This window comes from Acinonyx jubatus, chromosome B4 (assembly GCF_027475565.1).
Source record: "Acinonyx jubatus isolate Ajub_Pintada_27869175 chromosome B4, VMU_Ajub_asm_v1.0, whole genome shotgun sequence".
NCBI classification, from domain to species: domain Eukaryota; kingdom Metazoa; phylum Chordata; class Mammalia; order Carnivora; family Felidae; genus Acinonyx; species Acinonyx jubatus.
The window spans coordinates 92792332-92807266 of NC_069387.1; the positions used below are offsets into that span (position 1 = coordinate 92792332).

Genomic DNA, 14935 nt, shown 5'->3' on the forward strand with positions numbered 1-14935 from the left:
CTTCCTAGTACAATTCATAAATGCCATGAAACCCAGCTTGTTCCCTCTGACCCACCAGTGTTCCCCAGGTGGCCCTTCCCCAGGAAGATATTCATGACCTTAATCTATATCTTATTAAGGACTGATATGGTGTTTGGGCCATTGCCCCCATTTACTCTCTTTTCTTCATGTTATACTGCATTGACCTATTTTTTTTTTAAGTTTATTTACTTATTTTAAGAGAGAGAGAGAGTAGGGGAGGGGCAGAGAAAGAAAGAGAGGGAGAGAATCCTAAGCAAGCTCTTCACCGTCAGAACAGAGCCAGACAGGGGGCTTGAACTCACAAACTGTGAGATCATGACCTGAGCTGAAACCAAGAGTTGGATGCTTAACTGACTGAGCCACCCAGGTGCCCCTGCATTGACCTATTTTAAAAGAACTCAGAAAGAGTTTAATATTCTACTAAAAACTGCTAAAAATGCTATGTTGCTGACAAGCTACTTGGTATACAAATAAACATAAATACATGGGTAAATATCTATGTAGAAGTGTCCTTGGGCAAGTTACTGAATTGCACTGAGAAATAAATATAATAATAGGCTCTATCTTGCAAAGATTGTTGATAGGATTAAAGAAGGTGAAGCCCTTAGCCACAGTGCCCAGCACATAGCAGTTTGCTTAATAAACACAAACTATTAAACATGTTGTGTAGGAAGGGTACTGTTTGTACTGACCAGTTTGCAATGGGATGGAGGAAATGCTACCTACATCCATGGCGGCACTGATTGGTGCAATTCGGTTATGTGCAATCTCTGTAGCTCTCACTCTGCACTTGGGGAATTTCTTTTATTTTGCAGTTATGTCAGAATAATAACTAGAATGTGTGATTCATGAGAACAGGCCCCATATCTGCCTTCCCCAGGGACTGGCACATAGTAGGTACTCAAGCAGTATTTGTTAAATGAATGCATGAATGGAAAACCAGGTCTGATCATCTTCCCTGAAGGCTCACAATCTAAATTAAAAACATTGGGGCACCTGGCTGGCTCAGTCAGAAGAGCATGCGACTCTTGATCTCAGAATCGTGAGTTCCAGTCCCACACTGGGTGTAGAGGTTACTTAAATAAAAAACTTAAAAACATTTTTTGTTAAATTAAACACATTAAGTAGTTTGGTCTCTTGGGTATGTGGGTGGGGAAGGGGATTGGCTTGTGGACACAGAGTAGAGGATTTATGTGGGTATTGAAGAGCACCCATTCAACTCAGAGACCTCTTGCAGTCACTGTTGTAAGTGGGAGGCAGACAAAAGTGAGTAAGACATGGACTCTTCTCTGAAGGAATTTCTAGGTGGCCAGGGAATATTGGAGAACACTACAAGAACAGTTGTATCTGGATGTGGTAAATATTGTAAAGGCTCAGAGTGCTGCAGAGCATTATGGGGCCAGCCCTTCTAGGAGGAGTAAGCTCTGGCTAGATATAGGAGAGGTTCCAGAGAGGCTGGCAGAAGCAAAATCTGGGGGGCAGCACTGGCTTCATTAAAGGATTAGGTGAGAGTCGGCTGGGGGGAGAGTAGGAGGTAAGGCTGAAAATATAGGTAAGGCTCAAATTTCCTGGACCACCTGTTATGGAATTCCCTTGGTAGGCCATGAAAACCTTTTGAATAATAACAATAACATCTAATTTGTATAGTGTGCTTTTGTTTTACAGACAGGAGAAGGTAGGCAACATAGCATTGTGGTTAGGAGCACAGATTCTGGAGCCAAATATTTTTTGGTTTAAATCCTGGCTGTATGACTTACTAGCTGTGTGATCTTGGGTAAGGAACTTAGCCTTCCTATGCTTCGTTTTTTCCCTTCTCTATAAGATGGGGATGATAACAGTACCTGTTCTGAGGGTTGTTGAGGATTATCTGAGCATTAAATAAATTAGTATATATAAAGCACTCACAAGACAACATGGCACATAATAAGTACTATGCAAGTGTTCACTCTTATTAGAACTTGAGTGTTCTCATACTTCGGCATATTATGAGTCTTCCAGGGAGCTTGATAAAGTACAAATAATGGGGATGTTTTCCTTCCCTTGTGTTGTCTTTGCATGAGGTCTTGGCTATTTCTCTGAGGTTGACTTTCCCTTCCATGACATCAACACCTAGGTATCCTCTGTTCCCTGGAGCCCCCATGATCCTTGGGTCATTGAAACACATGCGTGTGGGTGGAATGTGCTACTCTTAGGACGGGTGGCTGTGTTAATGAGCAAAGTGCTGGTTGTGAGCAGTTGGTGGACCTTAGCAGATGGTAAGAGGCCTGGCTGGGCCTTGCCTTGCCTTCCACATAGCTGCCGATGGTGGCACTTGTTCTGGAGGAAGATTGAGATCTCCTGAGTAGCTCTTCTCCAATCTAGTGTTCCTCTTCCTTCCTTCTCTTTCTCTACCTCCAAGAGGTAGATGGGTGACCCCCACTCTGTATTGATGGTTGTGGTGAGATGGGAAGGTCTTCAGTCCTTTGAGCAGAATTTTCCAGGACCTTTAGGTTTTTAATAAATTCTGTAATAATTCTCATGCAGACCTAAATTTGAGAACGATTGCACTGTTAGTTGGACCCACCCAATAACTCTGAAATGTTGGCAGGTATTATTTTATCATTCCTATTTTATTGATGAAGGAAATAAGAATCAATGACATTTAGATGACTTGTTCAGGACCCAACTCCAAGCCCGACTCCATGTCTTAGGTCATTTCCCTACACTAGGTCAAAGGATTTGGAGCAAAAGCATGGAGATTTAAAATAATTCAGCAGCCATGGGGAGTAGATTGGAGGGGAAACTCTTATCCTGAGCCTAATGCTGTTTAATTACAATCAATTCAACAAATTTCATTGAGTTCCTTCTCTGTACAGCACATTTTTAGGACATCCTCTGAACAGTTCCAGTGAGATGTGAGAATGGTAGAAACTATTCACTTCTTAGTATTCAGAGTGGCTTCCAGCTGCCCTTACGGGTGACTCAGTTACGAGAGTCCTAAGAGTTTGTATATTTGTTAAAAACTTGTATAATTAATCCCACCCCCAACCCTAATATAACATTGAAGAACATTTTATTGATTCAAATAACCAACCCAAGAAATTTAAATACAGACCAGTTTCAAACTATTTCTTAAGTACCACCATCCTTCAATTCTTTTCCAACCAAAAGTATGATTCTACCCTCTACCCTCCAGAAGGAAGCAAATGTAATATTCTCTATTGCATTCATAGAAAAGCTCCTATTTAAGGAGCACCGTATTAAAATGGGCAGAAAACCTCTGCTATCTTTTCAGCCAGATTCAACAGCAATTACACAGCTCTCTATTCTATAGTTCTTGGCCCATTCCTTATATGCAAGGTTTTATGCCAAAATGCATCAGTCTTAGAGGTTTGTCTCCTTTACTTCCTAGAAACTATAACTTACTTATTTTTAGAGCCCCCATAATGCGATACACAATAGTGCTTAATGAATATATAAGATGAATATGAATATGAATTTATAAGAATAAATAAGACACAGGCCCAGAACTGTCCTTAAAAATAGGTAGCAAAGGGGTGCCTCGGTGGCTCAGTCAGTTAAGCATCCAAGTCTTGATTTCAGCTCAGGTCATGATCTCACCATGCATTGTGAGATCAAGCCCTGTGTTGGGCTCCACACTAGTCATAGAGTCTGCTTAAGAATTTCTCTCTCTCTCTATCTGCTCCTCCTCCACTTGTGCACATGCACAAAAGAAGAAAAAAGAAAAAGAAATAGGTAGCAGAATTGAATATTGATGTGTATGATTTAAAGAGTACTCACTAGCTCTCACCATACAAGTCTTTTCCATGGTTTGTCATGGTGCCTGAACTTCTTCCATTGGAATTGATTCCATCGTCTCTTGAAGACTTTATTTTCAAAAGTGTTCTAGTGAAAGAGATGAACATCTGGGTTCTGACACTATCTTGTCTGATAGGTCCTCTTCTCTCATAAAACTTGAAGAATAAGCACTAAATGAACGGCACAGACACTTGTCCTGGATTCAGGGTGCTAGGGAAAAGAGAGCTTACTGTAGCCTGGAGTGTAAGGAAAGGGAGAGGCCTGAGGCAGGCTTTGAAAGAACTCCATTTTCAGGAGGCAGAGAGGAGGGAAATATAGGTTGAAGAGAGCACACTTGCCAGCCCATGGAAGCAGCAAAGATCCCTACTGGGAGCGAGTCTTCAGGGGTCCTTCTCCCAGTTAGCATTGATGGTTTATCACTGCTCCTTACTGAATCTTCTTTTACAGGTTTATTTTTCAGGAAAAAAACAATTGTGTCCTAACTGGATTTTCCAGACCTTGGTTATAACTCTCATTGCTGTGATGGCCTTTTGGTAAGAAAACGTCAGTGTTATGCTGTGTCAAGCTCTTTTATCCTTCCCATCTTCCTTTTCTCATATATGAACTGGGGACTGACCTATTTACTTTGAAGACAAGGGGCTCTTTAACTGAACATTGACCTTTGATTTAACTTAGAGATAAGGGAGCCCTTTTTATTTTTATTTAAAGAAATTTTTTAAATATGAAATTTATTGTCCAAATTGGTTTCCATACAACACCCAGTGCTCATCCCAACAAGGAATGCCCTTCTTAAACTCATATTCTGAAGAAAAAAGCATAGGCTTTCTGTACTTAAATGTGAGAGGAAGGATTTTTTTTTTGCAATTAATTGATACTTTTTAGCAACTCACTGTGCCTTTCCTGTGTGTGTATGTGTGTGTGTGTGTGTGTGTGTGTGTGTGCGTGTGTCTGTCTTTTTCAGTCTCGCAAATAACTCAAATTCTTCGTTCTCTTTCCTGTCTACTTGGGGGAATGTTGTGAGAGGGCAATCAGGTACAATGTATTCTCCCCTAGACACTCATATTTATTAGGATTCTTCTAGATCCTTCAGTGAAGACTTCACACCAAAGGAACTATGAGATAACCCCGAGAGGTACAATAGTTTGAAATTGCAGCCAAATTTACTAGGCAGTTAAAGCAGACAGACACAGTAAGGAAAAGCACTTGCTGTGCAAGCAGTGGGTGATTCGACTGCAGTCCATCCTCTCTCTGCAAGGAAGTCGGGGGCATCCCTCAGTGGCATGCAGGGCGTCTTCCTCAGGGCCCTGGTCTGCAGGCTCTGCTGATGCAGTGATGGCCCCTCAGCCTTTGGGCCTTGGTCACCTAGCCTGTGTCCTCTGGGCCTTCTTGTTCTTAGGCTATTTGCATGGCCAAAGGGGTATTTATCTATCTCTCAAAAAATGTTTGGTGAGTGTGGGAAAGGACTCTCTTTGGGTCTTGCCTCAAGGGAGACAGTCGTTTTCAGAAGCAAAGTGAGGGAAGGTGCCAAGGTGTATCTAGTTCCTTGATCTATAGCTTCCTAGGTATAGAAGGTGATGTGAGTCTCTCTGTATCCTTCTCTCCCCTCAGCGTCTTGTCGCTTGCTACAGCCCACTGCAGGAAGCATCCCCAAGTGTCTGACACCAGGAGACAGAATTCCCATTCGAAGCCGTTGTCCTTTTCTCACGGTCCTAAGTGAGCCTTCTTCTGCTGGGATTCCCAACGCAGGAGAGTGTGAGAGTCTACTTTAGCAGACATATTTAGCATTCTCTAGAGATACAGATTCCCATGAAAACCCAATGGGAGGGTTGTAGGAAGTCTAATTCTGATGTAAAGAGACTGCTTTTCAAATGTGCTTATCAGAATTATCTTATGAATTCCAATACTGTTGACTGCTTAGATCAAAATCGGGAGGTTGTTAGGCTTTTATCTTGTTTCTGGCCCGTGGTGGCAAGAAGGGTCAAAACCAGAATTTGCCCCCAAAGAAAGGAGCAGATATGCCCATTTCATCCTTTGATCCTAGAAGTTCTCTGGGCCATGCATTGAAGTAGATGCCAGAAACAAATTAGAAAGAGTATTTAAGGATTAGTCCTAGGGAGATAGAGAGTGGGGGATACGGGAGAGCAAATAAGGCAGACTGGACCACAGCAAGCAGTTGCCGGGGTGATACAACAGCTTCTGTCTGATGGCATCTTTGGGACTCAGCACCACTTTTCCCAGTCAGGGTTGTGCCTGCTGGGCAGTTGTGCCAGCTACTGCTAAGAACACTCTGGAAATTTTTTCTTTATGAGTAGAATCCCAACGTGTGGCACATTTCTTCGTGTGTATTTAATAATGGTAAACCACCACCTTTGATGGGGGAAAATATAACAAGGAGCCAATGTAGGGAACCAGGTGTGAAGTCAAGCGGGCAGGATGTCAAGTGGGGTCACCCTGTGTTAGACCCCGCACACAGTGGAATTGTAATGTCATGGCAGACTTTCTGGTGCGGCTCATGTGAGAGGGCTACAGAACCCCCCAAAGAAGACAATGCTAAGTGAGCTTGGATGCATGAGCATTGTTAAGAATAGCTTCCCAAAGCTCAGAACCTTTAAGAAAAGCTTCTATTTGAATATATAAGTTCTGATCATTGGAGGAAAAGGACATAGTCATTATTTTGAGGTCACACAGTGTGGAAATGAAGGTTGTATTGCATTTATTTTCCTTCCTCTCCCCAATTTGGTGTATTGTGCTCTGAAAAGACAGGCAGCCGGAAGATGTCAGAGCAGCAGCCAAAGGGTTTGGCATCTACAGCTGATTAAATCTGTGCCTCCTCTCATCTTCCAGTGCCACAGTGTGGATGCCCTCCACCAGTGGGATGCGGACTCTGCTCTGCCTTTTTCCTGCAAGGAGCAGAGGGCTGCCTCTAGTGATTTACAGCTTCCTCTTATAATCTTCCACTGGTGACAGACGCTGCTGAGGCAGCTTGCCAGGGCCAAGGGGCCGCTCGCTGGAAAAATCCATCGGTGCAGAGTACCCCAGGAGCCTCTTTGCTCTAGGAAGACGAGGGTTTTCTCTCACCAGGGCAGAGAAGCATAACTGTGCTGTTTCCATGGTGCTTCTGTCAGCCATGGCTGCCCCTCCCCCTCTCCCATCTGTGTGGCCTGTGAGAACGTTGACCAGCTGGTTGTGTGAGATATATATGAACTCAAATCTGTCACATAATGCTTTCTTCTTTTTTTTTTTTTTTTAACAGTGCCTTGACGATAGTCTCCCTTTACATCCTTAGCTTAAAAGATCAAGACCGACATGCCCCAAATCTCTCTCTGAGGTGAGAGTTCTGGTCTTGTTTTCCTTTGGGGAGAAGTAGTCTTGAAGGCCTCCTTCATTAATCATTTTGTTTTCTTCCTCCAGCAACATCACAAGCTCTCAGGAGCCAGCCCTGCCACCCACAGCCTCCCCCTCTGGTAAGATTTTCACATTCCTCGCTCTCAAACCCAGCCCGTGTTTCATGTGAATTGTCAACAAAAGAACCAGCCTTTCAGGTTAACCTTGTTGCTTCCCTCGGCTCTGCCCAATGCTTTGCAGCAGCACCTAATACATCTCTGGCAACCACACAGTCCTCCTTCCGAGTACCAGAAATCACTTTCTGTGAGATTCTGCCTTGTCAGGAGACTTACTGCTGCCCCATCTGGGGAAAGAGAAGAGTCCTCTCAAGTCTTGTGCAAAGGCGTTCCAACGAGGAATTCCATCAGAGGCCATGGGCAGGTAAAGGATGTTCAAAGAGAAGCAACCAGGGCTCTGAACCTGAGGTGTTTTGTTTTTTTTTTTCTTCTTTGCAAATATTTACTTGCATGATCTGTTAATGGTTCCAGACAATCGTTTTCTATTGAGGTGGCAAGATCTTTAAAAACACAAATACACAAACTTGCAGTCATCTGTAATATTAAGTCTCCCACCCAGGGATGAAATTTTGGTTGATTCAAGTGAAAAAGTCTCATCTGTCCATTGCTAGCAAAGATAGTAGTAGTAGAACATGTAAAGTAATCATGTGTGGATTGGGTAGATTTTCTGGCTCACTTAGAACTTATAAAATGATGTCATAGCTGGGCTTTCTGCCCAAACCAAGTAGGGAAAAATGTAAAGGTCTTTGGAAATCCAGTGAGGTCAGGGTAAGCTGCCAGTCAGTGAAAATCACAACCACTTTCAGAATATCTTCTACCTTCTAGGGACACACACACACACACACACACACACACACACACACACAGAATGTTTTTGAGTAACAGAATTTTCATGTTAAAAACATTATGGAAACTTGAGTAAGGGCTAAAAATGTAATTATCTCTATAAAACCATATGTAGTACATCCAAATGTATACTAATTCATTATTATTTTGGAAATCTTCTGCATACACACAACAAATATATAAAATAATAATGATGATAATGCTGATAATAGCAATACGTACATATTAGTAGGGATTATATATCAGGATGTTGTAGCAACAACTTCCAAATTACAGTGACTTAATGTGGCAAAAATGTATTGCTGATTCTCTTTCTATGTCAAATATGGGTCAAAAGAGGGTTCTTGCTCATCATGTCATTTGGAACTTAACTAATGGAGACTCCATCTCAATACATATTTCTACCACCTCTGTAACAGTAGGTAAGAGAAAAGGCAAATTGTGCACTGGCTCTTAAAGTTCCAACCTAGGTATAACACATGTCACTTCTGCTTACGCTTTATTGGCCAAACCAAGTGATGTTGGTCATGTCTAATTTAAAAACGATTGATAAAGTGCAGACCTAACATCCGCTTAGAAGAAGATGAACCAGAATATTTTTGAGCAGTCCAAATGACTGACATGTAAAATATGGTCAGTGGTTGAGGTTTTGGGGCAGCAATGTAATTTCTTTTTCCTTATGACATTATTTTATATCATAGAGTTGAATAAATAACTTGTACAAATCATTGTCACCATCACCACCGCCATTATCATTATCATGTAATGAGGTAGTAATGTATACATAAGTACTGCCATAAGTAATCTACATGAGTAAACTATTCAAGTCCTCACCAACCTAAAAGACAGGCACTGTTATTATCCCCATTCTTTCCAACACGAAGGTGAGACATAGAGAGTTTTTTCCTGTACCCATAGAAGGCAATGCTTGCACTATTTTTCCCATGAAAGCAACTTTTGATTGAACTTGGCAAGAGATGCAACACTACAGGGCAAAGATGCATCACTACTTTCACAAAGATGTGAAAGGAATTCGTTTGAGTCAGCATATTCTCCATAGTTTCAAACATGGAAAAATCCAGTATGGTTACAAAAATCCCCCAAAGCCTTCATCTCTTGTGAAAGCACATGGAAACTTGTGGCTGGTAAACTCTTTTCTTACCTCGGGGTCCACCTTGGATATGCCTGGTGTCCTTTTCTGAGAGCAGTCCTCAGAAGAGACTACCTCACCCACGAGAGACGTGTAACAACGGATCCTGTACAGGAAGAGGTCATGGACAGATCCAATCTTCATTTGCAAAAAGGTTCTTGACCCTTAAGCAAACTCATTCCTGTGGCAACCAGCTCTTCACATGGAGGGAGAAGAGAAGCCTTATCAAACCAGATGAAGGTTTATTGCTCTCTTCTCTGGAACAGGGGGTATCTGCAGGTCTTATATTTCCATGAGTATGGGAGACACTGAAGAGACTCCTAAAAAAAGAAGGTCTGCCCCACAATCTCTGGCTGTGTTCTACTAGACACAATTATCAGCGTTGTCTGGCTAAAAGTGAAATTGAGGGGCACCTGGGTGGCTCAGTCAGTTGAGTATCCGACTTCGGCTCAGGTCATGATCTCGTAGTTTGTAGGCTCGAGCCCCACATCACGCTCACTACTGTCAGTCCCCCTGTCTCTGCCCCTCCCCCACTTGCATGCTCATGTGTGCATGCTCTCTCTCTCTCAAAAATAAATAGACATTAAAAAAAGAGATGCGTCTTTCAAATAAATAAATAAAAATAAATAAAAATGAAATTTAAGTCCTGCCTTACCAGGCTCCCTGATACACTGGGAAAGTTGTTCCCTCTTCTCTCTTTCGGCTGGAGAAAGATGGAAAGGATTTTCTTCACTTCACTTCACAGTTCTCTTCACTATCTTGTTGAGGAAAGCCGCACACTTTGGGGGATTTCGAGTCGTAGAATGTCAGAGAGCAGTACACCAGTGGCACCCTAACTTTTTGACCCATAGAATCCACTATTAATTCATTATTCTTTTAGGATCATTTGACTGAGAAAACACCTAGAGGGAGAATGTTACTGTAAACTCAGTTAAGCTTGTAATCAAATTATTTTTGTTAGTCCAAAGCATAAGAGACTCTTGAAAACTGAGAACAAACTGAGGGTTGATGGGGGGTGGGAGGGAGGGGAGGGTGGGTGATGGGTATTGAGGAGGGCACCTTTTGGGATGAGCACTGGGTGTTGTATGGAAACCAATTTGACAATAAATTTCATATATTGAAAATAAATAAATAAATAAATAAATAAATAAATAAATAAATAAAAATTAAAAAAAAATTTTTTGTTAGTCCAATAGCAATACTTGAAAAATAGTACACATCTGTGGGAGAGTTGTTACTTTTCAAGTCCACAGACCCCACTGACCACTTTATGCCATCACTTGGGGTTCCAGAGTCCCCAGGTCAGGAAAACCTCTGATTTATACCAGCTTACCCATTTTACAGCTGATGAAATGGAGGCCCAGGACCTTGCTTAAGGATCTGCAGTAAGCTATTGGCAAAGTTGGAATTGGAATTTGAGTCCTCTGTCTCCTTGTCCTGGGTTTCTTCCCATCTACCATTGTGCGTCCATTTATTTGGGCACAGTGTGTACATGTACTCGGGATCAGCTTTAGAGGAATCAGAAAGTATTCATTCTATGGTTCTGGAAAGCCCCTTTGGCATCTGCCTCCCGCAGGTTAGCCTATAGCCATTGAGATGTCCCTGTTGTGGGATATTTCTGGGGGTGTAAAGAAAGCCTCTTCTCTTCTGCTGCTGGTCCATCCTCCCCCTTTGTCCTGACCACTGTATAACACCGGGGTTCCTAAATCTGAAAGTGGAGAAAGCCAGGCAAATTCTTTCAACCAGATGTTTCTGAGGCATTGAAGACTAATTAAAAATTAAGGAATTGGGGCGCCTGGGTGGCTCAGTTGATTAAGCATCCAACTTCAGCTCAGGTCATGATCTCACGGTTTGTGGGTTCGAGCCCCACATTGGGCTCTGTGCTGATAGCTCAGAGCCTGGAGCCTGCTTTGGATTCTGTGTTTCCCTCTCTCTCTCTGCCCCTCCCCTACTTGTGCTCTGTCTCTCAAAAATAAATAAAGATAAAAAAATTTTTTTAAGTAATAAAAAAATAATAAAAATTAAGGAATAAAAATAATAAAATTCAAGGGTTAAGGGAAAAACAAAAAAACAACAATTTGGAATAACTCTGTAAGATGAATTGTAATATCTAGCAGTTTACCATCACATTTTTATGATATGCTGAGCACAAGCTATTGTTCTTCTTTTGGGCCTAAATTGATTGTGTAAAATGTCGTCAGAAAGTTTATCCCCTCTTCCCACTTACTATGAAAGGTTTGGGGAAGACTAATCAGGATGTGGAGAGTGGGTATTTTGGAACATTGAGCTTCTAATCTGAGGCACCAACTGAGTGTGAGGGATTAGATTTTAAGCTATGGAACCGATAAAGATTTAAATAGAGTTAGATATTACAAAGTAATGAGCTTGTGAGGAAAAAAAATCTGTGGATTCCACAGAGTTTTGGTGAAGATTTAAAAAATCTCATGAAGCTAAAAGGCATGGGAATTCCTGCTTATTTTGTTTTGGAGTTCAGTACTTTGAGAAAAGCAAATGGTTGCAATAAAATGGTTCCCTGTGTTAAAGGACTCAGTCATCAATTGGTTGGGCTCATTGACTTTTTCTTGGCATGAGTCTGGTTCAATCAGGAAAGAAAAAGGTATGCTGCTTTGGAACTTAGCCATAGAGCACAATTTTATAAGTAATGCTATATACACATTCTACCACAAGAGGATACGCTTTGGTTGGACGCCATCTTAAATCTCCCCTTTCCACAAGTTTCTAATTTAGTTTATTGGGAGATCTTTTCCACTGATTGTGAAATACATCTCCAACTTTACAGGGAATACCACTAGGAGTGTATATTAAGTTTATAGTGAATATTACTGGAAGGCATTTGTAAAATGAGAGTCACCCCTATATGACTACAGGAGAATTTATGGTTTTCCAATAACCAGCCTTTCAGAATTCAATAGTCTTGCCTCAAAGAGGTGAGAAATTAGAGGTGTTTTATAGGAGATTTAAAATTTATTTCCAATCCTGCCATTTTAATAATTCTAATCTGCAAGATTATCTCTCCTCAACCTTACCTTTTAATTACTGTTTAAAAAAATGCAGTTATCCCATAAGATACTACATCCTATCTTAGGATTCTATGTCCAGGAACCTGAAAACATGCTTCTGTGGAAGTGAGGCAACTCTGTAGTTCTGTTGTCAAAATTTATAATGAGCCCTTTTCTGCAAATTCAGCGGGAAAGTAAAAAAAAAAAAAAAAAAAAAAGGTAAAGAATAAAAACATACAGGATGGAGAAGTTCTGGTTTCCCCTTCTTTTTAAAAAAAATTTTTTTTTAACATTTATTTATTTTTTGAGAGACAGAGAAAGAGCAGGAGCAGGGGAGGGGCAGAGAGAGAAAGGGAGACACAGAATCTGAAACAGACTTCAGGCTCTGAGCTGTCAGCACAGAGCCCAATGTGAGGCTTGAACTCATGAACCATGAGATCATGACCTGAGCCGAAGTTGGACGCTTAACCGACTGAGCCACCCAGGCACCCCTGGTTTCCCCTTCTTTTCATGCCTCATTTGCTTTATAAATTCACAGCCTTCTGTGAAAGCAGTCATAAGCAAAACTCATAGCAGGGGATGTGTACTGACAATTATTATTGAAATAGCTGGAATCCAAGAAATCTAGAGGCCTTTTAGGCAGCACATATATTTATATCTAAAGGGAAATATATATTCAATTTTCTAGGAAATCCTCATGTATCATGATCCATTTCTTCTTAATGAAAAGGATCATATTAGGCAAGATCCTGAGGAAACCTGCCTCTCTTTCAAGTTCTATCTCACTCCCGTTTGCCAATGGGGCAAAGGAGCCCAGGTTCCCATATCCATTCCCAGCATCGTCTGTACCCAACCGCTGGCAATTTCCCCTTTGAGTGTGTAAGAGGAAACATTTTTCTACAGGGTATATGATTGGCTCTTCTTCTTTCCCTGCCTCTCTCCCTTCCATCCTCCCACAAATATTTGTTGAGCATCTGCGGAGAGCCCAGCATTGCCTTGCCTGGGGCTATGGCAGTGCACAGGATGTGTGTGATGTTCCAAAAGCTCACGGTTGGTTTTGCTGACAGGCAAACAAGCCTGTGTGCCTAGTGTAAGAAGTACTAACCAGGGCAGATTTACTTAGGAGTGATGGCCCCCAAGTAACGTGCACTCTTGGGTTTGCTTTCTATCCTGAAATTCCATACAGAAAGTTGAATAGATCTTGTCTCTCTTTTCTTCCTGAGAGTAGCACACATTGTATTAACTTATGTCTCTTCCTAATTGAGGTTACTGTCTGTGTTTTCCCCAAAACTGTGTAGAGAGATATAAACATTATTTAATGCAAATGAAGGAATACAATAAAGAGTACACATACTTGAGAAAAATCAGCAAAATTAAAAAATGCAAAAACTTTAAAATTCTTTTTAAAAGCTTGTTTAGCAACCCACTAAATAACTGCTTTCACTATTCACTGTAAGGATATCTGGGGTTTTTTCCCCCAAAACCTTAACAACAATCATCTGAATAGTTACCTTTCCAAAATTGCTTTTAAAATGACTTTTCGGCTATGATGGGGTCAAAACCACTCCCCCACTTCCTTCCTCACAAGCGAGCTCTGGCCCTGCACCAGTGATCTGACTCGTCTCTTCAGCTGCAGCACAGTCCTGACCTTGAGTTTTAAGTGTTCTTTTTTTCCTGTGTGGATCACATTATGGTAGGAGTTACAGAGGAATCAAAGAATTTTAATAGAGGTGCCCTATTCTGGAGTTGTCAAGAAAGGGCAAAAATACATACGAGTTAAATAATAAAACAGAGATGACAGGCTTTGGATGTGGAGACAGATCTATCACTAATTAATCACCATATAGATGGTTCAGTAGTAATGCTGTGACACTGGAAAGGAGGGGACTGTGGGCCACAGTGATCTGATCTGCTAGGGCCGCCATAACAAAATACCACAGACTGGACAACTTAAACCACAAAATTTATTTGCTCACAATTCTGGAGGCCAGAAGTGCAAAATCAGGGTGTTAGGAGGTCTGGTTTCTTCTGAAGCCTCCCTCCTAGACTCACAGATGACCACCTTTGTGCTGTGTCCTTGCAAGGTCTTTTGTCTCTGCACACCCCTAGTGTCTCTGTTTGTCTCTTCCTATGGGGAGGGATACCAGTCAGATTAGAGTAGGGCCAGCATAGCAGCTTTGTTTTAACTTCACGGCCTCTTTAAAGGCCCTATTTCCAAAGACAGTCATATTCTCAGGGGTGAGGGCTTCACCGTAAGAATTTGGGGAACACACATCAACCCAAAACAGATGGCTTCTTGGAAGAAGGTGAGAATATGCTAGATCTGTAAGAAATGGGGTAGGGATTGGATGGGTTGAAAGGTGGGAGAGAGAAAGTGAGGGGAAACATTCAACTGACAGAGACAAAGAGGGGCTCCTACTAGGTTTCTTCTCACCCTGACCAAGCATTAAAGATTGACAGAGTATTTTCTTCTTCAGAAGACAGAAGCATGTCATTCCTGGCAAGAGATGCGCTAACCAGCCCTGACTGGGGGACTGACTGTGAGTTTACATTTACGTGACTATTCTTTGACTTTGTGGAGCCAGGTAGAGTAACAACAAGCCATAAAAGCATCACTGGAGTGAGGAACAGGGATGAAGGCTGCACCCTGCCAGAACACTCATACGGATCATGTTTTTAGAATCAACGCCCACCTAACC

At 41.7% G+C, this 14935-nt stretch overlaps 1 protein-coding gene and 1 long non-coding RNA gene across 5 annotated transcripts in view; one reads left to right on the forward strand and one right to left on the reverse strand.

Annotated features, from left to right (window-relative positions):
* Positions 1-14935, forward strand: part of MYRFL (myelin regulatory factor like) — a 127360-nt gene that overhangs the window by 105851 nt on the left and 6574 nt on the right. For 2 of the 4 annotated variants that reach the window (XR_008300338.1, XM_053226489.1), the window contains exons 16-20: positions 4267-4352; positions 7073-7147; positions 7231-7283; positions 7405-7584; positions 14714-14776. Coding sequence is in view for 3 of the 4 variants with exons in the window: in XM_053226489.1 (XP_053082464.1) it covers positions 4267-4352; positions 7073-7147; positions 7231-7283; positions 7405-7584; positions 14714-14776 (457 nt within the window). In the remaining variant the exon portion in view is untranslated. The remainder of the gene's footprint in view (positions 1-4266; positions 4353-7072; positions 7148-7230; positions 7284-7404; positions 7585-14713; positions 14777-14935) is intronic. The other 2 variants (XM_053226490.1, XM_053226491.1) reach the window with 2 other exon arrangements.
* Positions 13157-14935, reverse strand: part of LOC128316429 (uncharacterized) — a 38484-nt gene continuing 36705 nt past the window's right edge. Inside the window, exon 7 of the long non-coding RNA XR_008300339.1 lies at positions 13157-14364. This is a non-coding gene — a long non-coding RNA (uncharacterized LOC128316429). The remainder of the gene's footprint in view (positions 14365-14935) is intronic.